This window comes from Schistocerca nitens, chromosome 11, assembly GCF_023898315.1.
Source record: "Schistocerca nitens isolate TAMUIC-IGC-003100 chromosome 11, iqSchNite1.1, whole genome shotgun sequence".
NCBI lineage: Eukaryota > Metazoa > Arthropoda > Insecta > Orthoptera > Acrididae > Schistocerca > Schistocerca nitens.
Genome location: NC_064624.1, coordinates 108,600,259 through 108,627,436, shown reverse-complemented (window position 1 = coordinate 108,627,436; position 27,178 = coordinate 108,600,259). Strand labels below are relative to the sequence as shown.

General features: G+C 41.1%; 1 protein-coding gene across 1 annotated transcript in view; it reads right to left on the bottom strand.

Moving 5' to 3' along the window:
* Nucleotides 1-27,178, bottom strand: part of LOC126213578 (E3 ubiquitin-protein ligase MIB2) — a 233,694-nt gene that overhangs the window by 151,143 nt on the left and 55,373 nt on the right. Inside the window, exon 6 of the mRNA XM_049941425.1 lies at nucleotides 5,889-6,055. Coding sequence (XP_049797382.1) covers nucleotides 5,889-6,055 — 167 coding nt within the window. The remainder of the gene's footprint in view (nucleotides 1-5,888; nucleotides 6,056-27,178) is intronic.

Genomic DNA, 27,178 nt, shown 5'->3' with positions numbered 1-27,178 from the left:
AAAAATAGTGCAAAGATGTAGTTGTAAGATGTATATATTAAAATATTTTTATTTAACTTGGTGTATTTTTTTAAATCAACCGGAGGTTACTTTCTGAACGGCCCTCGTATTTGCTGGATGTATTCCAATCTCTGTCTTCCTCTACAGTTTTGCCCTCTACAGCTCCATCTAGTATGATGGCAGTTATTCCCCGACGTCTGAAACACTTGTCCTATTATCCTTTCCCTTATTCTTGTCGGTGTTTTCCACACATTCTTTTTCCTCACCAATTCTGCAGAGAACCTCCTCATGTCGTACTTTATCCGTCAACCCAATTTTTTGTCTTCTGTAGCACCCCATCTCAAATGCTTCAATTATCTTATTTTCCAGTTTTCCCATAGTTCATGTTTCACTACAACATAATGCTGTGCTCCAAATACACATTCTCAGCAATTTCTTTCTCAATTTAAGGCCTATATTTGATACTAATCGACTTTTCTTGGCCAGGAGTGCCCTTTTTACTAGTGTCAGTCTGCTTTTTTGTCCTCCTTGCTCCGTCCGTCATGGGTTACAATGCAAATAAAATGGGACGAGTTTCTTTTAAAATTCATCTATTGTGTGGTCAACTTCATTTCGCATTGTCCTCCATACAATTAGTTTCCAGAATATCTATTCAGTGCATGAATATATGAGCTTTCAAGAGATGTATAACCAATTACAACATCAACCAGAGGTAAGATGGGTGCACCGCCACCATAGCCAACTGCCATCCTGGTACTTGTGTTCAGCCTGTGCACTTTCTGTGTGTGTGTGTGGGGCGGGGGGGGGGGGGGGGAGGGGGAGGCACGGGTGGCAGGGGGGGGGAGGGGTTGGGGGGATAGACATGGACGTGTGTACTACCTTGTTAAGCCAGCATAGTTTTCATTTTTATTTGTGCACCTTTCAAAAATTCTGTGCTTCCACTATTCACTGACTAAGTGTAAATTACTTCCAAACTAGCATGAAAGTAATACACATTACAATAAAACAATCAAGATCCAGGATGGAATGACAAAAATATAGAAAGAATACATTTCTACTCATCACACACAGGTGGTGCCGAGTCGCAAACAGGCACAGTGAAAAAGAATTCTTTTTCATTGTGCCTGCCTATGGCTCAACCCCTTCTCTATGCGGTGAGTAGCAGTCTACCCTTTCCACACACAAGCGTAATACACATTCCATAACATCAACATCACAGTGTTCAGGTATGTCAGTGCAGAAATAACCAGCACAGACAGCCAACACTCACTTGTGAAGCAAAGATAGGCAATAATCACTCGTGACTGGATGCCCAGCAAAATCATCTCTACTGTCATTTGGTTTAAAAATTTCTATTTTAGGATCTTATTTTTTACTAAACTGGTGTTTGATCCATCTGCCTACCCTCTGCGAGTGTACTCTTTTACTCACCACCACCACCACCACCACCACCACCACCACCACCACCACTACCACCACAACAACAACAACAACAACAACATTTGCAACAACTTCTCCTGTTCTACGAATGCCTCCTCACTCGTGAACTTACCACATGTGACAGCCTTATTATAAGATACCGTAAAATGGGGTTACTTTGTGACTGTAGGGGCTACTTTGTGACATACGTTCATTTTCGCTTATTTCGAATCTCCCACTGCGTGAAAGATGCCTAGAAACCAAAGATTAGTGCCAGCGGCTTGCCTGTAGTGCTGCACCATCTACATCTACATCTACATCTACATCCACATTCTGCAAGCCACCTGACAGTGTGTGGCGGAGGATACTTTGAGTACCTCTATCGGTTCTCCCTGCTATTCCAGTCTTGTGTTATTTGTGGAAAGAAAGATTGTTGGTATGCTTCTGTGTGGGTTCTAATCTCTCTGATTTTATCCTCACAGTCTCTTCGCGAGATATACGTAGGAGGGAGCAATATACTGCTTGACTCCTCGGTGAAGGTATGTTCTCAAAACTTCAACAAAAGCCTGTACCAAGCTACTGAGCGTCTCTCTTGCAGAGTCTTCCACTGCAGTTTATCTATCATCTCCGTAACACTTTCGCGATTACTAAATGATCCTGTAAACGAAGCGCGCTGCTCTCCGTTGGATCCTCTCTATCTCTTCTATCAACCCTATCTGGTACGGATCCCACACCAGTGAGCATTATTCAAGCAGTGTGCGAACAGGTGTACTGTAACCTACTTCCTTTGGTTTCGGATTGCATTTCCTTAGGATTCTTCCAATGAATCTCAGTCTGGCATCTGCTTTACCGGCGATCAACTTTATATGGTCATTCCATTTTAAATCACTCCTAATGCCTACTCCCAGATAATTTATGGAATTAACTGTTTCCAGTTGCTGACCTGCTATATTGTAACTAAATGATAAGGGATCTTTCTTTCTATGTATTCGCAGCACATTACACTTCTCTACGTTGAGATTCAATTGCCATTCCCTGCACCATGCGTCAATTTGTTGCAGATCCTCCTGCATTCAGTACAATTTTCCACTGTTACAACCTCTCGATATACTACAGCATAATCCGCAAAAAGCTGCAGTGAACTTCCGATGTTATCCACAAGGTCATTTATGTATATTGTGAACAGCAATGCTCCTACGATGCTCCCCTGCGGCACACCTGAAATCACTTTTACTTCGGAAGACTTCTCTCCATTGAGAATGACATGCTGCGTCCTGTTATCTAGGAACTCTTCAATCCAATCACACAATTGGTCTGATAGTTCATATGCTCTTACTTTGTTCATTAAACGACTGTGGGGAACTGTATCGAACGCCTTGCAGAAGTCACGAAACACGGCATATACCTGGGAACCCGTGTCTACGGCCCTCTGAGTCTCGTGGACGAATAGCGCGAGCTGGGTTTCACACGACCGTCTTTTTCAAAACCCGTGCTGATTCCTATAGAGTAGATTTCTAGTCTCCAGAAAAGTCATTATACTCGAACATAATATGTGTTCCAAAATTCTACAACTGATCAACGTTACAAACACAGCTCACACCATTATGGAGCCGCCACCAGCCTGGACAGTGCCTCATTGACAACTTGGGTCCACGATTGCAGTACAAATAGAAAGAACTTCAGAAGCTAGTCAAAGGCAGTGCGCAAGCAATCTGAAAGTCCAGGTAGTGCCCAGGCGTCAGTCGTCCGGCCTCGGTAATCCAGCCCAGATAGAAGAGCCAGGCACAACAATGAATTAGCAGTGCAAAAAATGTTTTTAGTTAATTACAATATTCAACAATGCTGTACATATTTGAAATTGTCACTTTCTTTACAATTCAGTACCACGGCTCCTAAAAGGAAACGAGTTATACTAGGCCTCGAACAGAAAGACGAAATTTTAGATGTGATGAACTGAGGAACTTTGCAGAAAGCCCCTGCTGCTGAGTACAGTGGTAAGGAGCAAGTAATTATGGCATCAAAAAAGAAAAACAATGTTATTCAACAGCATGAAACCCAAACTGACAGCGAGTTGGGAAAATGGAAGGTTATGCAAATAAAAGTGAGAATGAAGATCCGCATTTAGCTGTTTATGAATGGCTTACACAACACTGCAGTAAAGGAATTCTAGTCAGTAGCCTGATAACATAGGAAAAAGCACTTGCATCTAACAAATGACTTGGCAGCAGTAATTTGCTTGCCGCAACAGGCCTCTTTGGCAAGATGTTTCATTCAAAACAATTAGCTGCCAACGAAGAGAAGAAAGGTCACTATTACAAACAACAGAAACAGCACGTAATATCAACGGCACGTTGTAATGTAAGTAGGAGTGATAAACTGCCACTAACAGTGATTGGGAAATCACGACATCCACGTCATTTTCTGCAGTCAGAGAAATACACTGCCAGTGCAATCTAGTGCTCAGAAGAGAGAGTAGACGAACAGAAGTATTCTCTCGGCAGTTCTACGAAACGTCAGTATCGGGTGTGAGAAAAGAACTGAAAAAGAAAACGCATCCACTGAAAGCTATTTTAGTAGGAAAAATGCGCGTGTGGATGCAAAAGGGTTAGGCCCAGTCCACGAGCTCTTTCATTGCTCACCTGCTCCCATTAAGTGTCAGGAACAAAATGACAAAAAATAAAAATATCTTTACAACTTTTGAATAGAGCACGTTTTGTTGCCCTACAAAGCTGGCACCTGGTGCAGACCATACCCCTGCACCCCCTTAGTTCTACCACTGACAAGATTGCTGTACTCACAATCACCCAGTAACTGAAGACAAGCAGTATAATAATCTAAAGTCACTGCCTGAGATAAAACTAAACTTCAGAATACTATGGTGACACTGCACATCTCGCTGAACAGTATGGAATACAGGTTGCAGCTCACCAAACAGTAACAAGTAAGGCCAACAACTCACTCACCAAACAGAAAGGAGTTACGGTAGGTAGGTAGGTAGGTAGCAAGGAAGGAAGGAAGGAAGGAAGGTAGGTAGGTAGGTAGGTAGGTATGTATGTATGTATGTATGTATGTATGTACGTACGTACACATGTGAACAAAAGTATCTAGACACCCCCCAAAAACACACATTTTTCATATTAGGTGCATTGTGCTGCCACCTACTGCTAGGTACTCCGTATGAACGACCTCAGTAGTCATTAGACATTGTGAGAGAGCAGAATGGGGTGCTCCGTGGAACTCACGGACTTCGAATATGGTCAGGTGATTGGGTGTCACTTCTGCCATACGTCTGAACGTGAGATTTCCACACTCCTAAACATCCCTAGATCCACTGTTACCGATGTGGTAGTGAAGTGGAAATGTGAAGTGACACATACAGCACAAAAGCGTACAGGCCAACCTCGTCTGCTGACTGACAGAGACGACCAACAGTTGAAGAGGGTCGTAATGTGTAATAGGCAGACATCTATCGACACCATCACACAGGAATTCCATATTCCATCAGGATCCACTGCAAGTATTATGACAATTAGACAGGAGGTGAGAAAACTTAGATTTCATGGTCGAGCGGCTGCTCATAAGCCTCATGTCATGCCAGTAAATGCCAACCGACGCCTCGCTCAGTGTAAGGAACGTAAACAATGGATGACTGAACAGTGGAAAAATGTTGTGTTGAGTGACGAACCACGGCACACAATGTGGTGATCTGATGGCAGGGTGTGGGTGTAGCGAATGCTCAGTGAACGTCATCTGGCAGCATGTATAGTGCCAACAGTAAAATTTGGAGGCAGTAGTTTTATGGTGTGGTCGGGTTTTTCGTGTGTGTGTGTGGGGGGGGGGGGGGGGGCTTGAACCCTTGTCGTTTTGCATGGCACTATCACAGCACAGGCCTACACTCATTTTTTAAGCACCTTCTTGCTTCCCACTGTTGAAGAGCAATTCGAGGATGGCGATTGCATCTTTGAACACGATCGGGCACCTGTTCATAATGCACGTCCTGTGGTGGAGTGGTTACATGACAGTAACATCCCTTTAATGGACTGGCCTGAACAGAGTCCTGACCTGAATCCTATAGAACACCTCTGGGATGTTTTGGGACGCCGACTTCGTGCCAGGCATCAACCGACCGACATCGATACCTCTCCTCAGTGCAGCACTCCGTGAAGAATGGGCTACAATTCCCCAAGATACCTTCCAGCACTGATTGAACGTATGCCTGTGAGAGTACAAGCTGTCATCAAGGCTATGGGTGGGTGAACACCATTTTGAATTCCAGCATTACTGACGGAGGGCACCACAAACTTTTAAGTCATTTTCAGCCAGGTATCCGGATACTTTTGATCACATAGTGTGTGTAGGTATGTAGGTAGGTGTGTGTGTGTGTGTGTGTGTGTGTGTGTGTGTGTGTGTGTGTGTGTGTGTGTGTGTGTGTGTGTGTGTGAGAGAGAGAGAGAGAGAACATTACTCACATTGGCCATGCGTGGATTCCATCCTCCATGGCCTTCCTGCAGCTGCTTAAGGGAGGCAACATCCAACGTGACCTTGACACGCTCGCCGACATTGAATGTCAGGTGTCGCCTCGGGGCCACTACAGTACCACCGTTTGGACTCGCACGGCAAATGCCTACCACAGCTCCTGTTGAAATTGACAAACAAAATTAAACACTATTGCATATTAGTAATTAACATAAAAGTGCTACTCATACATCTCAACCAAATACAGTAATGGGAAGTCCTCAGTCGTCTATAAATAACAGAAGGAGTAAAAGTAACAATCTACCATACATTGAGTCATAGCCAGGCACATATAGGAGACTGAAAATGTTGCCGAGCTTTTGAAGGAACTCTTTTGCAGAGTTAACTGAAAACACACTTGTGCGGCCACACTGTCCTGGCCGACTACACTGCAGCTCGACGGGACCTGTGTCGTGGAAAGATGGCGAGGGGAGAAAGGATCGGAGGGAGGGTGACCGAGCAGTGGGAGAGAGTCACATTTAATACTCAGTTTGTGTTAACTAGTGGAATTACAGCAGCAGTAATTTAAAATAGAAAGACTGCAAAATGTGTTTTGTGTATGCTTGTTTGTTTTCCTTACAACAGCAACACAGCAACTGAATGAGAGCCGACAGAAATTTTCTGTGCTGCACAGGCAGGTTTTCTCCACCAGGTGAAATTCTCACCAGGCTGACTGTCGCACATTGCAAGAAGATGACAGAAGTTGCACTCGACTGCATTTAACGATTATTTTAACAGTGTATGAAAATAAACAAAATAATGTTTGTAATGGAATGCGATCAGTCTAAGTCAAGACCCCATCAGAGTGTGTTCACGTTTGGCCACACTTATAAATGATTGCATGTTATTACTGGACTTAAGGGGGTTAAGACGTGAAACGGGCCAACTTGGAGCAGGAGAGGCACCACAGGACATTTTAATTTCCACTGTCTATACCTCTGCAAATAAATTCATAAAACTTTGTCAGCATGACCAGGAAGGATTCAGAATTCACACTCATAGCAGTGGAAGTTCAAAAACATAACAAAATAAATTATTTTTATGTGTGAAATTTCATTTGTTGCTACAGGTACACTTTTCTTCATAAGTAAGAGAGAGTCTTCAATGAATTTTGCACTGCTTATTAAACACAAACTCCTTAGTGCAAAACTCCAAAATTTTCCAAATCTATTAACATTGTGGTAAAACTGAGATAATTAGCTATAAAATTTGAGTTTTTTCTAAACATGAAGTTTAAAATATAACACCTCATTCATTTTTTCATAAATTAAATAAATTCTACAGTTTTATGCACCTGTAAGTAGGTTGTGTATGCTGTGCAAAATTCATTGAAGAATGTCCCTTACTTATGAAGAAAAGTGTACTTATAGCAACAAATGCGGCCAAAAGTAAGTGAAAAAATGAAATTTCACATGTAAAAAAAATTATTTTGTTATGTGTTTGAACTTCCACTGCTACGAGTGTGAATCCTGCATCCTTCCTGGTCATGCTGACGAAGTTTTATGAATTTAGATTGGATTGTTTGGGGGAGGAGACCAGACAGCGAGGTCATCAGTCTCATCGGATTAGGGAAGGAGGGGGAAGGAACTCATCCGTGCCCTTTCAGAGGAACCATCCCAGCATTTGCCTGGAGCGATTTAGGGAAATCACGGAAAACCTAAATCGGGTTGGTCGGACGCGGGATTGAACTGTTGTCCTCCTGAATGCGAGTCCAGTGTGCTAGCCACTGCGCCACCTCACTTGGTTTTATGAATTTATTTGTAAAAGTATAGACAGTGGAGATTAAAACGTCCTGTGGTACCTCTCCTGCTCCAGGTCAGCTCATTTGACGACCTACCCCCCTTCGTTTTAACATGGCGTATGTTGTAATCTGCGACAAGAATAAATCAGCTATAAGTTATTTTTTAAAAATTAAATATTTCTATGTGATGATTCAGCCTGAAAGTAGATAAATAATTATACGAATGTCTAGTGTTTGTACCGTCATGCAGGATCCACAGCTGTAATACACATAACGTAAACTGAAGGGCAAGGGAGGAGAAAGGACAGGAAAAGGAAGAAACTAATGATATCAGCTGCAGATAGGTTGCACTAGGTGGGAACGTGAGTCAGCTAAGCAGTGGCACGATAGTTTGCACGTTTGTGATTAACACACTATTTGGACGGTGAACAGGTTAGCGCAGTTGCCTAGTAGGAAGGAGATCCCGGGTCGGAATCCCAGTCCGGCACGCATTTTCACTCGTTGCCGCCGATTTCACAAAGTCCGGATGCAGCTGACATCCTTTGTTCCTTCGCTTCTGTTCCCTTTCTCCCCCTTCCCCTTCAATTTTTGTAATATATAAATGCAGTTTAATTAGATCTAGTCTACTGCGAAAAAAATCCAGTGAATTAATATTACTGAAGTGAAACAAAGTATTTATGAAGCAAAACTGCAAAGTTTCATTTGTCTTTGGAACTGATATACTTTGATGAAATAACTTTATTCCAGATTATTTTACATTCTCTGAAGAAAAAAAGGTATCTACTAGTTACAAAATTTTGAAATGTACAAGACTTATCACTAGTGCCAGAGATTAGAGAATGAAAATGAAAGCCTTAAGTTACGTACGATCTGAAGAAAACTTCACAAACCAAGATCGCTAAAAAAGCCTTTTATGGTATAAATAGTTTTGTCAGAGATACACCGTCATCGGATTTGCAAGAGGACAAACAGAAGTTGATAGGAAAATATTTTACAATCACAATGTTACAAGAATTAAATTTTCACTGTGCAGCGGAGTGTGCGCTGATATGAAACATACTGGCAGATTAAAACTGTGTACCCGACCGAGACTCGAACTCGGGACCTCTGCCTTTCGCGGGCAAGTGCTCTACCGACTGAGCTACCCGAGCACGACTCACGCCCCGTCCTCACAGCTTTACTTCCGCCAGTACCTCGTCTCCTACTTTACAAACATCACAGAAGCTCGCCTGCTAACCTTGCAGAACTAGCACTCCTGGAAGAAAGGATATCGTCGGTCGAACACTTGCCTGGGAAAGGCAAAGGTTCCGAGTTCGCATCTCGGTCTGGCACACCATTTTAATCAGGCAGGAAGTTTTGTGATATTACATCACCATAAAATGTATTTTTATATAACCTACATTGTTATAAGATACCTAATGCTTTAAATTTGTATGGTCATTCAGATGTACATTATAAACATGAAACCAGAATTTGAACATAACACTTTTATATTTGACATGCCAATAAGCAGTAATCTTCATAGTAGTGGGAAATGCATATGCAATGTGAAGCAATTTGCAACACTGCCAGACAATGTACTGTAAAAAAATTTAAAGTATAAGGTATGTTGGAAGTCCACAGTTTATGTAACAAGACAATTTAACAAGTTGTAATATCATGATTGTAAAATATTCTACCAACTACTGTTCATCATCTTGCAGGTCCAATGAGGACACCACAGCTCATCTGGTAAAACGCTTTTTTAGTGACCTTGGCTTGTGCTTTTTTCTTGTGTTGTCACACATTGCAGATTGCTTCCAGACTGACAACATCCGGACTATACAAGGGTAATTCAGAAAGTAAAGAACATCTTGACACACGACTGTGTCCCTCCACATGCACACCCACATCCACATCCACCCCCACCTCCACCTACCACTGTTACACTGCCAACTGACTGCCGATCTCAATACTCATCTGCTTCAGTTCGGTGCCAGCTTTAAAATGTGTGATAAAATTGATGATCCCGCTAAGTGTGAGGTGTACAGAGTTATTGACTTTTTAAATTCACAAAAACTCTAACTCGTCGAAATTCGTAGACGAATAACTGACATTTATGGTAATGTCACAAATGGGGTGACATTCTTGAAGTGGCATATCTTGTTTAATGACAGATGGAAGAATATTCACAACAGAGATCATTCGGGCCGGCTCTCAGTGACGGCTGATCGAGACTCAAAGTGAGAATCGAAACAAAAATCTAAGAAGACAGGCATTTAAAAATTAGTGGACTGCAGTGGCCTACTGTCACATGCTACACTATTAAAAACTCAATTACTTTGCTTCACTATTAAAAACATGTGGAGAAGAATGCTAACCAGTGGAGTCATCTCCTTCATGATAATGCACGTCTGCACACAGTGCCAGTGACACAGAACTCACTTCAGCAACATCTGCCATACAGTCTGGACTCACCAGCAAGTGACTATCATTTATTTCCCAACTGAAAGATGTTTTTGAGTGGACAACAGTACGGAATTTATGATAAACGTAAAGAAGTCATGAATCAGTGGGTCCTCAATTTGGTAGCAACTCAGTATGCAGAAGGCATAGAAAACTGGTAAGCCAGTATAACAAGTGCCTAAATTTGAGTAGTGACCATGCAGAAAAATAGCTTGGGTATCAAATTGTATGTTAAATACAGTTGCATTTGATTATATCAAATAAAAATGTTTGCAGAAAAAAATACATTTCTTACTTTCCGAATGACCCTCATGTAACATTAAATTACAATTTAAATGTTTTTTATAGCAAATTGTCTGGATACAGAGGGTAACACTAAATGCAGTGAAGCATCTTTGGCCTCTATAGTTATAAAAACAGACTGCATTAACACTAGGCAGAATCTTAAAATGAAATTTTTATTGAATTAACACAAGAGATTTTGTGCCCACTTCGCGTCGCATTAGCGATCGAAAAGAATCTGTTCAATTGCAATATAGTCTTTGGGCAAAAAAGTTAACTACAATCTGGAGTGGCATAACTACACTACTGGCCATTAACAGTACTACACCATGAAGATGACGTGCTACAGATGCAAAATTTAACCAACAGGAAGAAGATGCTGTGATATGCAAATGATTAGCTTTTCAGAGCATTCACACAAGGTTGGCGCCGGTGGCGACACCTACAACGTGCTGACATGAGGAAAGTTTCCAACCGATTTCTCATTCACAAACAGCAGCTGACCAGTGTCGCCTGGTGAAATGTTGTTGTGATGCCTCATGTAAGGGGGAGAAATGCGTACCATCACGTTTCCAACTTTGATAGAGGTCGGATTGTAGCCTATCGCAATTTCAGTTTATCGTATCACGACATTGCTCCTCGCGTTGGTCGAGATCGACTAACTTTTAGCAGAATATGGAATTGGTGGGTTCAGGAGGGTAATACGGAACGCCGTGCTGGATCCTGACAGCCTCGTATCACTAGCAGTCGAGATGACAGGCATCTTATCCGCACGGCTGTAACGGATCGTGCAGCCACGTCTCGATCCCTGAGTCAACAGATGGGGACGTTTGCAAGGCAACAACCATCTGCACGAACAGTTCGACAAAGTTTGCAGCAGCACGGACTATCAGATCGGAGACCGTGGCTGCGGTTTCTCTTGACGCTGCATCACAGACAGGAGTGCCTGCGATGGTGTACTCAGCGACAAACCTGGGTGCACGAATGGCAAAATGTCATTTTTTTTGGATGAATCCAGGTTCTGTTTACAGCATCACGATGGTCGTATCCGTGTTTGGCGACATCGCGGTGAATGCATATTGGAAGTGTGTATTCGTCATCGCCATACTGGCGTATCACCCGCTGTGATGGTATGGGGTGCCATCGGTTACACGTCTCTGTCACCTCTTGTTCGCAATGACGGCACTTTGAACAGTGGACGTTACATTTCAGATGTGTTACGACCCGTGGCTCTACCCTTCATTCGATCCCTGCGAAACCCTACATTTCAGCAGGATAATGCACGACCGCACGTTGCAGATCCTGCTCGGGCCTTTCTGGATACAGAAAATGTTCGACTGCTGCCCTGGCCAGCACATTCTCCAGATCTCTCACCAACTGAAAACGTCTGGTCAATGGTGGCCGAGCAACTGTCTCGTCGCAATACTCCAGATGTACCTGTACACGCCATGCAAGCTCTGTTTGACTCAATGCCCAGGCATATCAAGGACGTTATTGCGGCCTGAGTTGGTTGTTCTGGGTACTGATTTCTCAAAATCTATGCACCCAAATTGTGTGAAAATGTAATCACGTCAGTTCTAGTATATTATATTTGTCCAATGAATACCCGTTTATCATCTGCATTACTTCTTGGTGTAGCAATTTTAATGGCCAGTAGTGTATTTTATTTGTGAAGCAAAGACACTTAAAGTACTGGTGTGTGCTATTTTACTCTGCTACTTTCCTTACTTTCTCGAACGGGTCGTACGCACTTTAACAGGCACCGGTGAGTTCACTTCGATGGCCACAGGTAGGCGAAGTGGTGTGCAGTGCACAGTGGTTGAGAGCAGTGGTCGGCACAGTAAAACGCAATGGAGGACAAGCATGACTGAGGAAGGAGGGTGTGAGTGTAGCACGAGTGGTTGGTTGTTTGGTTGGTTGATGATCATGATGATGATGATGATGATTTGGTTTCTGGGGCACTCAACTGCTCGGTTATCAGTGCCCGTACAAATTCCCAACCTTTGCTCAAAGAACACTCCTCGCATCTACATAATTCACAAAACCTAATTGGGGGGGGGGGGGGGGGGAAGGGGCAGGTGGGGGGGGGGAGAAGCAAAAATTAGAGTTTAACATGCTATCAACTATGAGGTCATTAGAGACTCAACCCAAGTTTGGATTGTGGAAACATGAGACGGAAATCAGTGGTGCCATTCCCAAAGAAAGCAACGCAGAATTGGACTTTGAAAAATATAGGGAGTTACAGAAAACTACACTCGGATGGCCGAATCAGAATTTGAACTGTTGTCCGTCACGCTAACCACTGTAATGCCCGGTTCAGTAACAGGAGGCACTGAAGTCGAATAAGTCATGCTCAGCAGCACTTGTCCAACCACCAAGTGGTCAACTCCAGTGTGAGCCACAGTTCGGCGAAGGCTGTGTGTTCGGTCAGAGGGACAGAGGAGGGTGGAGGGGGGGGGGGGGGGGTTAGAGAGAGAGAGAGAATCCAACCAAAAGCTCATCCACATTCTCTAAATCATTTGTGTGTTGTTCAAATGTTCATCAGATTGTTACCTTTGCTCCTTAAATCATTTAAGGTGATTATATTGCACTAATATGGGCCACTGTTTTAGTATGCTTGAAATACAGAAACCTGGATAGCGAAGCACAGCCCATAACAGGTGCAGTGTCTGTGGGAGCCCTATTGCCAGTGGCGAGACTTAATACAATGGGCACTCGGTAAGAAAAGCAACATTTTCTTGTTTCTCAGCCTATTTTCTGTTGAAATAACTGCAGAATTTGTTGCGGGACATCACGGAATATTCTCGCTTCAGCCTCTGTAGTTTAAGTTCCGGTACGTGGTGACGCTATACGTAGCCTTCAAAATGGCGTCTGTAGCGGAGGTGTGTTACAAGAAGAGAACTGGCATTGAGCTTCTTTTTACAGAAAGCTGGGAAATCGCAGATATTCGTAGACACTTCCAGAAATGTCTGCAGAGACCTGTCAGTGAACAGAAGCACATCGAGTTGTCAGGCAAGGCGTCTGTCACTATTGCAACAATGTCACACAAAGCTGTCCGATCTGCTGCATTCAGGCCATCATACAGCTGTGACTCCTGCAATGTTGGAATGTGCAGACACACTCATGTGGTGTGACTGAAAGATCACAATCGAACACCTCACTGCTCAACTGGATGTCTCTGCTGGTAGTGCCGTCACACTCGTTCACCACCTGCGGTGCTCAAATGTATACGCCTGCTGGACTGTCCTTCATCGACCCTACAGTCCGGATCTCACTTTTCCGACATCCCACAGTTTGCCCCAATGAAGGACGCACTCTGCAGTAAGCATAATGTGGACGATGAAGAGGTTATTGATGCAGCACAGTATTGCGTCCGATATCAACCAGCAGTGGCAGATACACATGGGGGGGGGGGTGTTTGCACGGGGCACGCGCACCCTTCCCTGCCCCCCCCCCTCTTGCAGGGCTGCCCGCATTACCACCTGTGCCACCCCCACCAGTGAGCCCACACGCTATTCGTTCATTTCTTTCGTCAGTCGACTCAACTGAATTGAGTTATCGAGTAGTTTTACTTTCCCATGTAGCACGCGTGTCTGCGTCATCGTGTTTTATAGATTTCTGTCTGGCACATAGATAGCTAACACATATCGACGAGAAAAGTTGTGACCTCCCCTCTCCTCCTTTCTCTCTCTTGCTCCATCGCCGTCGCTTTCTTCTTTTCTCCTCGGCTGTCCAAACCCTCTTCCTTCTCCCTTCGTCGCACTGCAGCTATATCTCAGGATTTTCGACAAAAGGGAGTGAAAATGGGGCACATATGTGGTTGATCACGATGACGTAGTGCTATGTGTGAGTGTCGCCCTTATCTCCGTTTTGGGAAGATTGATGACTAAAGCCGAAACAGAAAGGTAAGTGTTCTCTTTTTCAAAAGGTGAAAATTGTAGAGTAGACTATAATGTTTATCGATCTACTAAATTGAAGGAACACGACACCATTTATAAAGTTCCAACTTTGGATGAAGTTTATTGATCCAAGGAGCTGAAACAAAACGTATCCATTCCAAATGTCATTCACAACAAGAGTAGTTAGTTTTCTAGTGTGTGTGTGTGTGTGTGTGTGTGTGTGTGTGTGTGTGTGTGTGTGTAGTGGTCACCAATTGGTCACCAAAATGATTGAAACGATCATTCCAGTAATTCCTTTACAATCTGTTTATTGGTTGCTAACCAACGCATCAATCAATCGACTATTCCGTGATTAATATATGTCGCATTCAAACAGTAAATGAAACCCCATTTACTGTAAGCACCAACAACGATTACTATAACCTCCAATAATTCTTTTATAATTATTATCAAGTTAATGTCAAGAAATTACGGAGAGTATCAATTAATCTTTCACGGGACTATAACGCGCAATAGCCTACCACTTATCTCAAACTTTGCGCAGTTATTTCAAAGTCCGTGGGCGATCTGTTTATAACAAAGTTCGGCCGTGGCTCTCTAGAATGTTTTCCAAATCAACTCTGGATTATGGATTACCAGTTTTAGGTCAATTCTCTAAAATTAAAGAAGATCTGCATTCAGTTACAACTTGTCCGTGCACTTGAGCAACTCAGAAATTATTATCTTTTTCCAAGGGAAAAAAAAAAATCTTGCATAACTCAATATTGTTATCTGCTACGTCCAAAAAAACTCATTACCTGTTGATTCTTACACAGTGTCAATTGCTCAGCAAAAACTGCACTACAAAAAAATCTCGACTCGAGATGACGTCACGCGTTACTACCGGTTTTGACTCTCCTACTCTCATGTGACACAAAGTATATCCGACTTTAATGGACATCCAGACAGGATTATTGCTTAAAGATTTCGTGGGCTACTCGGACGATTACCCACGAAATGCTACAAAGTCACGGCCATTCTAGTAATCTCGATATGTTAATCTGTCCGGCAATTGTTTGAGAAAAGTCGTGAATATTCTACTGTTTTCTTGTACAGAGTACCTTCGATACGTAGTGTTATAAATATAGACTATTCACTGAATAGGAAGCTAGTTTACATTTAGAAGCAGAAATATTAAGACTGAAGAATGAATAACTAAAAAGGTCTTAGTTGTAGCAAGTAGAAGTGTGAAGATTAGTCAAGGGTGAGAGTGATCTGTTGACTGCAATTCTGTTATGCAAGGGTTGTCTGTTTGTCCTAGATCTGACTATCCTACTTTTCACACACTGTACAAAATATTTGCTTGTCTACGTGCATCTATTGCCACAGTAGAAAGAAGTTTTTCAACATTGCGGCGTACAAAGACACGACTGTAACATGTGACGGAAGAGTAATGCCGTGGCCATGGGAGTATGATTTAGGGTTCCTCTGTGGTGTGTTTGAATATGTATGTTATTACTGGAGAAAAGGATAGTACACAAAAGCTAATGTTAATGCTGTTTCCTGTTAAGTGTTTAGTGCTCCACGCTTCGACCCACCTAGAATTCATCATTTAAGGAAAAGAACCACAACTGTAATTTTTTTATATCATAAGACGGCATAGTCTTGTATATGTGTATAATCAGTTTAAATAAAACTTTTCTTAAACTCTGCATGTGACAAATATTTTTTATTACGGTAAAAGTGAAGGTAGCTCAAGATATCTTTAGCGCCCCCTCCTCGCGTTTTTTCTGTATCCGCCGCCGTCGTCAGTGGAGTGGTACTGTACAGCCTTCCCAGTAAGGTGGCATAAGGCCATCGCATTGAACAGAGATTATGTTGAAAAATACGGTTTTGTAGCTGAAAGAGTGGGGAATAATATGGAGTACTAGAATCCTGAATGAAACCAACCTGCTTTCAGAAAAAAAGTGTTGCTTTACTTATTGAACGCCCCTCGTATTTTTAATATCTGCAGTGCAATAGACATGATTATTTGTACTGTGATAAAGGTGCAAATAAACATTTTATTGGTGAAAAGTGAAAAAGCTAAATCGTCAGAAGAATTTATTTGTCATATTACCCTTTTTTTTGAGAATGTTTAAAGATTAAAAGAGAATAGAAAATATTTTATAAAGTTAGGGTTTGCTCGGTCCTCCTCAGACATACGCGTAACATTGCAGCATCCCATTTAGCATTGTGGCACAGCATTTTTTGATCAGCATGACTTTCTGAGTTTGGCAGAATCTTGGCATCACTGCTCTTTACCCTTCGCTATTAGCTCGTGGTATGAAGGACGTACACACATCCAGTGGCTATTTGCACAAAAAGGAGCCGTCTAGTGATCCATTGTCACAATCATTTAAAAAGAATGGGAATGACGAAAGAGAGGGATGAGAATTCTCAATTCACATAAGCAACGGGTACTGCTTATTTGCTATGAAAGGACATTACGATACCATGCAGAGAGAACTTAAAAATTTAGATGACAATGAAAGAACAAAAAATTACAATGTTCGATAGACGGAATTCATTGTTCTGTACATCTAGAAGTATTCTGCGTTAAATTTGCCGACACGGAACACTTGAAGGAATTGTTGATGGTAATGAAGACTATGGCAGCTTCTTATTAGTGCAAAGTAGGATGGTTAAGTCAAGGGTATGCCTGGAATGATTTTTCAATTTAAAATTCACTATCATTGAATTTATGAAAGGAAAAAGGAAGGCAGGAACAAAAATTAGAACATCCGGAATGTTTTGCAGACTTCTCATTTTAAACGGACTTGACTGCGCACTGCCCACAGTAAAGCATTGCAAGGTGACTTCTTTCTGATTTGGTGGAGATGCACTTAAAAAGAAAATCACATTCCAAAAGGGACATTCTGGCAAAGACAGTCCAGACCCTTAAGCTCACTAGTTAAAGAAAGGGCAATGTTTTAATAATTCATTGTGGTCTTCCATAATTTAAAGGATAGTTTAATAAAGGTTTTGAGGACACTGTCAGTCTTACATCTCTTTTCGAGACTGACTGACGTTCCAATTGAAAGTGACCTGTGCATGTGCAGACTTAACTGATTGACCTGCACAGTAATTCCGTTTCAACGACAACTCTTGTTTACATTAAAACTGTCCAGGATGTCTGCATTGCTTTCCTCAGGTAGATTTTCCAAGTCTCCATAATGAAGTTGTGAAAGTGCTACAATATTTCCATTGACATATTTGTGCGAAAGACCTTTTCTCGATTATGAAACCAAATATGTCACAATTACGTGGCAACCTGAGTGTGAAACTCTGTGAAATCGTATGCACCTCTGCTTTTGCCGATAGTTTGTACCAGATAAAAATTATATTATATCCCCAGCATATAAAAAGTAATTAATTGATACCAAAAACCTGTTTTGTTAGTGATATATGTTGTTCAAAAATGAGAAATATGAAACGAAGTCGCATCCACTGCAACTGCACTACAATTTAAATGCAGCGCATTCGCTGTTTTCCCCTCTTACCCCTCCTCACATTCGGACAACTAAGTGTGGCGGTGGGGGAAATGTGATGCGAGGTTGAGAAGGCACGGCCTGTGAGCCAAAATCTTTGCCACCCCTGTTCTAGGTATTGTAAAGTTCTTTTTAAACAAAAGAAGCAAGGGAGAAAAGCATATACAAGTATAAAGAATATCGAGGACTATGAATAAAACTATAATAAATTTCTGAATTTTAACAATACAACAAGTGCTAAATAAAAAGGACATCTGCCATCAGTATTTTACTAACAATGTCAATAAAAATGAACAGTTATCCTACATCACCTTATCAATTGTCACATTCTCTAGATAATTACTAACAGAACATTTCCCTCCATACAGAGACTCTATCAAAAATACAAATTAAAATTCATTCCACTGACCTGTGAGTGGAAGAATTGACGAACCCATTCTGGGTTCCTTGCTTCTCTTTAAACTTGTCAAGAGATATACCACTAAATGTGACAGATCACACAAAAATTTCTGTTTGCAGATGGGCTGTAATACAGGAAACTCCCCTCCCACCCTACCCAATGAAACACAATCATCAGGGTAGAAACATTTAAGTATCTGGGTGAGACCATTACGAAAAATAAAATGGACAAGGAAGCTCTTAACCCTCGAGGGGGCTTGTAGCTTTTTATAATTGAGCAGGCACACAGTGTACTTTGTACATATGTAAAGAATAGCTGTCTTTATGTTACCATGGTAAAAATATACGAGCACAATCACAGTTTAATCATAGTTCAATCAAACAATGAAAAAATAAACTTACATTACATGGGGTAAAACACTGTTTAATTAAACAATAATAAAATAAACTTTCATTATATCACTCTGTTGCCACGTACAAGTGGTACAACACACTAACGACCCGCTCAAAGCATTAAACAGCACAGTTTCTTCTGATCCCAGTCAAATTGCATCAGAGAGCAGTTCAACAAATTTGGTGGAGTTTTCGTGGATTCAAATAAATTTACCAGTGATAAATGTTAAAGACAAGAAGGGCTGCTTCTAAACAAGCCAGGATCGGCAACATTCGACAATATGTACAGTGATATTTGTAAGGTCATACTTAGTAAGGGAAACTAGCATGCAGATATTGGGGTGTAAAAATTAATAATAAAGTTGAAACAAAAATACACAAACAGCATTTCAAAACAGATGCCATTAGGAATATTCAATACGGTCATAATGCACTTTAACATAAATGGGTTAATTTCGAACTATACAAATGGCAGAGAAACAAAACTTAATGACTAGCAAGTCATTTTGTAAGAAATGCCAAATATCAAGATTGAATGCTTGAATCAATACTGGCTTACAAAGAATAGTATCAACATCTTAAATAACTTTGATAATTTTTATGTTGCCAGCAGCTTTTGTAAGAGTAATTTAACACGAGGAGGATCATGCATACTTGTGGACAGATCAATGGAATATAGAGCAAAAACTGATTTTGATTCCCTTAATGAAGAATGAATATTTGAAAGCTGCTGCGTAGAGTTAGGGCAAAATATTGTAATTTTATCTGTGTATATAATTCCAGGCACAGAAATAACGAAACACTTTTTGTTAAAAATCCCAGTGATTATTGCAAAAACTTAAAAACAAAAGCAAGAAAAGGGTCATATCTGCTGATTTCAACATAGATCTAGCCAGTGAAGCCAAAAAAACTCAACAAAATTCAGTGATGTGATTCAAATATGAGGTTTCTTTGCTAATTTCACTGATCTTACTTGAGTAAACAAAATGTCTGCAACATTTATAGATAATATTTTAACCAATTACGGTATACGTATAACGAGGCAAATAAGTTTTGTTTAGGTTTAGCACTTTCTGATCATTGGGCTCTGTTTATGGAGTTACTGAAAACTATAGAACCTCACTAAAAAAAAAATCTACGCCAACTCTGATTTATTTGTAGCAAATCATTTTCAACAGGATTACAACACCAGAAATCAAAATAACTTTATGCTTCCCACCCACCGTTTAAAACATTTTGCTCAAACTCCACATTATATGGATATGAAAATTTATAACGAAGTGAAAAGAAGAGAATTGCTCAGCATAAATTTAGAAACTCTGAAAAAATCTTGTATGAGAAACAAGTGCTGAAATGTTATTATGCAGTAGAAGAATTCATGAATGACAACATAAAAATTTGAGCAGGAGAGAGCAAGTACTTATTTTTTATTTATTTGCATGTCAATTGCCATAGGACCAATTCAGGACCGTTCCAAGGTCATGGAACGTGTCAGTAAATGAAATTACAACACAAAAGTAGTAACAGAAAAACATAAAAGTCAAGCCATAAGTTTAAGTAAACACAATCAACAATACAACAAGAATCAGCTTAATTTTTCAAGAAACTCCTCGACAGAATAGGAGTGACCCATGAGGAAACTCTTCAGTTTTGATTTGAAAGAACATAGGTTACTGCCAAGATTTTTGAATTCTTGTTGTAGCTTACCGAAACTGGATGCAGCAGTATACTGCACACCATTCAGCAAAAGGGTTAAGTAAGTTCGCCAAAACACTCAGCCTCATGAACAGGGGTCGACAAGAGCTTTGTAAACTTACACCACTTATTGCCCGAACCGCCCATTTCTGAGCCAAAAATATCCTTTTAGAATGGGAAGAGTTACCCCAAAATATAATACCATATGACATAAGCGAATGAAAATAAGAGAAGTAGACTAATTTTCATGTCGAATGATCACTCACTCCAGATACTGTTCAAACAGTAAAAATGGCGGCATTAAGTCCTTGAACAAGATCCTGAATGTGGGCTTTCCACTACAGTTTCCAATCTATCTGAACACCTAGAAATTTGAACTGTTCAGTTTCGCTAATCATATGCCCATTCAGTGAAATTAAAATGTCGGGTTTCGTTGAATTGTCTGTTAGAAACTGTCAAAACTGAGTCTTACTGCAATTTAGTGTTAGTTTATCTTCTCCAAGCCACAAACTTATGTCATGAACTGCACAATTTGAAACCGAGCCAATGTTACACACAACATCCTTTACTACCAAGCTAGTGTACCCATAATACTAGAGGGCATATCAATTACATAATAACAAACAGGAGTGGCCCCAACACTGATCCCTGGGGCACCCCCCCATTTGAGCGTACCTCATTCAGACCCCACATCACAGCAGTTTCTCAACACTGTGAATAATGACCTTTCGCTGTCTGTTGCTAAAAGAGGTGAACTAATTGTGAGCTACTCCCTGTATTCCGTAATGGTCCAACTTCTGGGGCAATATTTTGTGATCAACACAATCAAAAGATATGCCTAGTGTTCGAAACCTTTTGTTTAACCCATCCGATACCTCACAGAGAAAAGGGATTTTATCATTTTCAGCTGTTAAACTACTTCTAAAGCCTAACTGTACATTTGATAGCAAATTATGTGATATAAAATGATCAATTATTCTTACGTACATAGCCCTTTCAATAACTTGAGCAAACACTGATGACATAGAAACCAGTCTACAATTGTCTACATTATCCTTTTCTCCCTTTTTATCAAGCGACTTTACTACTGAGTACTTTAATCGTTCAGGAAACTGACCATTCCTATAGGAAAAATTACAAATATGGCTAAATACAGGGCTAACATGTGCAGCACAATACTTTAATATTCTGCTAGGCACTCCATCACATCCATGACAGCTCTTAGTCTTCAGTGATTTAATTATTGAGTGTCACTCAGTTCTATTTGCAGATGAAACATCTGTAATCACTGAATGCAACAGTACTGACCAAATTCCCCAAACTGTAATAAATACTTTAGAAAAACTAGATACCTAGTTTGAATTAAACACGGACTGTCAATTTTTAAACGTTTGTTACTTTTGAAGAAACCTTATTATTAATTGCTTCACTAATTAACTGTACAGTACAATATATTATATGAATGATATTATAAGGAAAATTGTGAACAAGTTTTTGTTTTTTGATGAGTCTCTGGTAAATTAAGGGAATAGCTTGAAATTGTATGTTACGAGACAATAAACTTCTATTCTATTCTCGTGCTTATTCGGTTGCTATTTTTCTTGTAGACAACTGCCTCACTGTGGAGTGTGCCACTAGCTCAGAATCGGGCTCATTTTCTTGAATAGACTGTAAATTTTTCCTCACCTAGCTTGCTGTTTATTGCACAGCACTGTGGCTCACTTGGAATATGACAGCACAACTTAGCACTGTGTTAGCTGAAGCAACAATGACGGAACAGGTATTGGCTCACAGTTGTAAAACAACGAGGGAACGGTAGGAGACACTGTTATTTGTGGATGGCGCACTTTATACTTAGGCGTGCCCACTCGAGGGATAAGGAACAAATACATATGCAGCTGAATGCCTATCTCTAAATGTAAATAAAGGCCTCCTTGAAGAACTGGAGAAAAGAGGGTGCAGAATTATTACGGGAATCACGGGATCCAATTACAAGAACAGCATCAACCAAAGAAGTTCCCGAAAGCAAGTCTATGTCAAAACAGAGAAAATTAGAGAGACAGTTGCCAAAGACACTTTAAATTTTATGGTCACCTCAAACAAATGGATGGAAACAAGTTGACAAGAAGATCTTTCACTTTTTTTATTCAAACCTCAAAATCACAATGTCCCAGTTCAGAAATACCAAAGACGATCTCCAACACCTACAAATCAAACCCAAAAATGCCTGTGACAGAGATATTTCCCCCACAGCAAGACAGTGACAAACAGGCGTTACAGAGCAGAGCAACCAGAAGGAAGATGCAGGGCCCTTGGACAGAGGAGTGTAAGCAAGCCCATTTACAAAGAATGAAGGAAATCTATATCCGAATCCCGCTCCAGCTACTGCCGGGTCTGGGTGCTGACGAGTCCTCTCCATTTGGCTCGGTCCTCCCACCACTTTTCTTCCTCCACTTGCTGCCAGGTCACACCTCTCCTTTCTACAGATATTCCACTCCCGTTTTCCACCGTGTTCTTGGGCGCCCTCTAGGTCTTTTCCCATCCGTCTTTAGTTCTTCCATAATTTTGGGGAGTCTTTGCCCATGCATCCTCTTAACATGCCCATACCATCTTAATCTCTTTCTTTCAATTTCTTCTCTCATACTGTCTTGTTTGAGGTCCTTTCTAATCTCTACATTCCTTACTCTGTCCATTCTTGTTTTTCCCTTAACTGCTCTGAGAAATTTCATTTCCCCTGCTTGCAGTCTGCTCCAGTCCCTTTCTGTCATTGTCCATGTTTCTCCACCATAGGTGACAATAGGGATGTAATAATTCTTATACATAAGGAGTTTTGCTCTTTCTGAAACTTCGTTATTTGAAATCAGGTGTTTTATTGTTTGGTAGAAATTGCCTCCCTTCTGTAACCTCCTATTAATTTCGTTAGTTATTCTTCCATGCCTAGGTATTTCACTCCCTAGATAAGTGAAACTTTCTACCACTTTGAGGGGTTCTCCATTCAAGGTAATATTTCCGTTGATTCCTTTCTCACTTTCAAATACTATTACTTCACTCTTATCTTTATTTATTTTTAATCCATACCGTTTCATTATTCCCTTCCACACATCAAGCTGTAACTGTACATACCTCTTTATCACCCCATATTACCATATCATCTGCAAAAATCATCTTTTTGTCTTTTTCTTTTACTATATAGTAATGAAGGAAATATGAGCTTCAAATAAAGCAAAGTTCACTGCCAAATGTAACAAGACTTAACATGGTCCTAGATGGCCTGCTCCGGAATTCTGAGATAGTAATATTGTGTATTCAATCTGTGTGCAGAGCACATTATGAGGAGTGCCAGGTTACATGAAGACGAAATCTGAGTTAAAATGGCTGAGATAAATATAAATAACCTTAGGTATGAACACAATACCATTCTGAGGGCAGACAGTGAAGCTGAATTAAGGATCCTATCAATGAAGGTGAAAGAAGAAAGTGCAAAGGCTGGTCTAGTGCTGAATGTCAAGAAAATGAAAATTATGCCAACTATACATACCACTTCCCTGGCATACAGGAAGAGAAACAAGGGAGGTTGTTTTTAAGTTCAATTATCTAGGCTCTCAGATTTCTGTTGATGGTGACTGCAGCCACAAAATTGAGAGACACTAGCTACTTGGCAGAGGGAAATATCCAACCTTAGTTTTAAGGAGTAGAGACATAACTTGACACAATAGATTCATACAGTAGGGACTATGGTCTTTCCAGTTGTGATGTACGGATGTGAGACACAGCCCATAAGAATGACTGAACAGCACAGAATAGATACCTCAAAATTGCGGTGTTGGAGGGAACTCCTCAGAGTTCCACGGGCTACAAATAGAACGAATGGTCAATATTCTTCATCATCATCAGCCAGTTCTATCACTTAATGATGTGGCCTCCTTGAGTCAGCGGGTAATGAAGCATCCCAGTAAGATCTTCCATTTCTTCCGATCCTGAGCTTTCTGTTGCCAATTGAATCCCACTGACTTCCTTATATCTCTGTCCAATCTGTCTGGTGGTCTTCCTCTAGGTCTTTTTTGGTAAATTGGCCTCCAGTCTAGGACTTGTTTAGACCATCTAACATCTTTTGTTCGAACAACGCGGCCAACCCACTGCCATTTGAATGTATTCACCCTTTCCATTATGTCGGTGACCTTCGTTGCTCGTCTCTTATTTCAACTTCTTCCTGTCTTTTTTTGTGTAATCTGATCTTTCCATTCCTCCTTCGGCTACTGTTAGCTTCCTAACAATGAACTCATTTAATGTCCATGTTTCACAGCCATAAGTTATTACTGGCAATATATATTGGTCAAAAATAGATTTCTTCAACTCAACTGACATCTTAGATTTCAAAATTAAAGTTTTTTTTTTTTTTTTTTTTTTTTTTTTGGGGGGAAGAGACCAAACAGCGAGGTCATCGGTCTCATCGGATTAGGGAAGGAAGTCGGCCGTGCCCTTTCAGAGGAACCATCCCGGCATTTGCCTGCAGCGATTTAGGGAAATCACGGAAAACCTAAATCAGGATGGCTGGACGCGGGATTGAACCGTCGTCCTCCCGAATGCGAGTCCAGTGTGCTAACCACTGCGCCACCTCGCTCGGTCAAAATTAAAGAGTGCCTCCCATAAGCTTGCCAGCCCAATTTAATTGATCACAATATTTCTCATTTCAAATCTCCTTTCATGCTTGTCTGTTGACTCAGATAGATATATTCTGTGACTCTTTGGAGTTGTGTACGTCCAACTGATATACTTTCCTCAGGTGTCCATCCACTTATCATTATCTTGGTTTTATCAATGTTCATTTTTAGTCCAACTTCAGAGCACACTACTGCAAGTTCTTCTATGCCATTTGCAAATAGGACAATATCTTATTCTTTTCCAACCCTGATGCTATTAGGTCAATATTACAGCTAACAAAACCAGACTGCTACCTGGCAGGTCTGACAATGAAACAAAAACTGACCTACTTTGAGCATGTTACAAAAAGACACGACTTGCTGCAAAAGAAGTTAATGATGGGGAAGATCTAAGGCATAAAGGGAAGAGGAGGGCAAAGGACGAGAGGAATCAATAGTGTTACAGAAGTAACGGATCCCCTCCTGGAAAGCCTTTGGGAGAAGTTACAGGACAGAAGAAATTGACGTGCTCCAGTTCAGGGGCCATGGAAAGCCAGAATCGACTAAACAGAGAGAGAGAGAGAGAGAGAGAGAGAGAGAGAGAGAGAGAGAGAGAGAGAGAGAGAGAGAGAGGGGGGGGGGGGGATTAGGTGGGAGCATCCAAATGGCCCACATGGGAATGGCAACTGAATCTCAATGTAGATAAGTGTAATGTGCTGCGAATACATAGAAAGATAGATCTCTTATCATTTAGCTACAATATAACAGGTCAGCAACTGGAAGCAGTTAATTCCGTAAATTATCTGGGAGTACGCATTAGGAGTGATTTAAAATGGAATGATCATATAAAGTGGATCGTCGGTAAAGCAGATGCCAGACTGAGATTCATTGGAAGAATCCTAAGGAAATGCAATCCGAAAAGAAGTAGGTTACAGTACGCTTGTTCGCCCACTGCTCGAATACTGCTCAGCAGTGTGGGATCCGTACCAGTTAGGGTCGATAGAAGAGATAGAGAAGATCCAACGGAAAGCAGCGCGCTTCGTTACAGGATCATTTAGTAATCGCGAAATCGTTACAGAGATGATAGATAAACTGCAGTGGAAGACATTGCAGGAGAGAAGCTCAGTAGCTCGGTGCGGGCTTTCGTCGAAGTTTTGAGAACATACCTTCACCGAAGAGTCGAGCAGTATATTCGTCCCTCCCACGTATATCTCACGAAGAGACCGTGAGGATAAAACCAGAGAGATTAGAGCCCACACAGAAACATACCGACAATCCTTCTTTCCACGAACAGTACGAGACTGGAATAGAAGGGAGAACCGATAGAGGTACTCAGGGTACCCTCCGCCACACACTGTCAGGCGGCTTGCAGAGTATGGACGTAGATGTAGATGTGGTAGTAGCAGACACCCAGATACCATCTGTTATGCTGTAGAGCGTGCTACGCAACTAGGTATCCACAAGGTGACCAGTTCTTGTATGCCACAGGAATGGCCACCACAAAACTAACTGAGTGCACAAATAGGCACAGAAGAACTATCTGCCTTAGGGACACTCAGCAGCCAGCAGCATAATCGATGGGAGCGGAGTGCCTATTACTGCTGCATTACACAGGCAGTGTAGATCCTCTCAATTCATAGTAGTGTCCCTGGTCTCTGGAGATTGGAACTCACTCTACGACACATCCCAACACCCTCCTGGACTTAATCTATGTTAACGCATCCTCCTCTCTTTCCAATATACAGGGTGTTTCAAAAAGGATACATGTATGACAAAGTATTATGTTGTCAAAACTATAGATAGCTGGATGTGCCACCTCTTCTCTTAAGTGAACGAGTTTTTACACAGTTTTCACGTTTTGTTTGTTATGTATAAGTAATCATAATGCACCAGCACTCTTGTTAAGATTATGTACGAGTAAGGAAAAACTAAATCATAGAGAGACAATACAAGTTACATCGTAACATGAAGAGAATGTTTTTTCACAATCCGTATATCAGTTACGAAAAAACATAGTGCCTTTCATTAGCATTCAAATTCTCATTTGCTTCATTTCCCTTTGCTGGTTTCACTCTGATTCTAATTGCTGTTAATTGCAGAATTAATGTAAGCATTATATCAAAAATATACGCTATGTGATCAAAAGTATCCGGACACCTGGCTGAAAATGACTTACAAGTTCGTGGCGCCCTCCATCGGTAACGCTGGAATTCAATATGGTGTTGGCCCACCCTTAGCCTT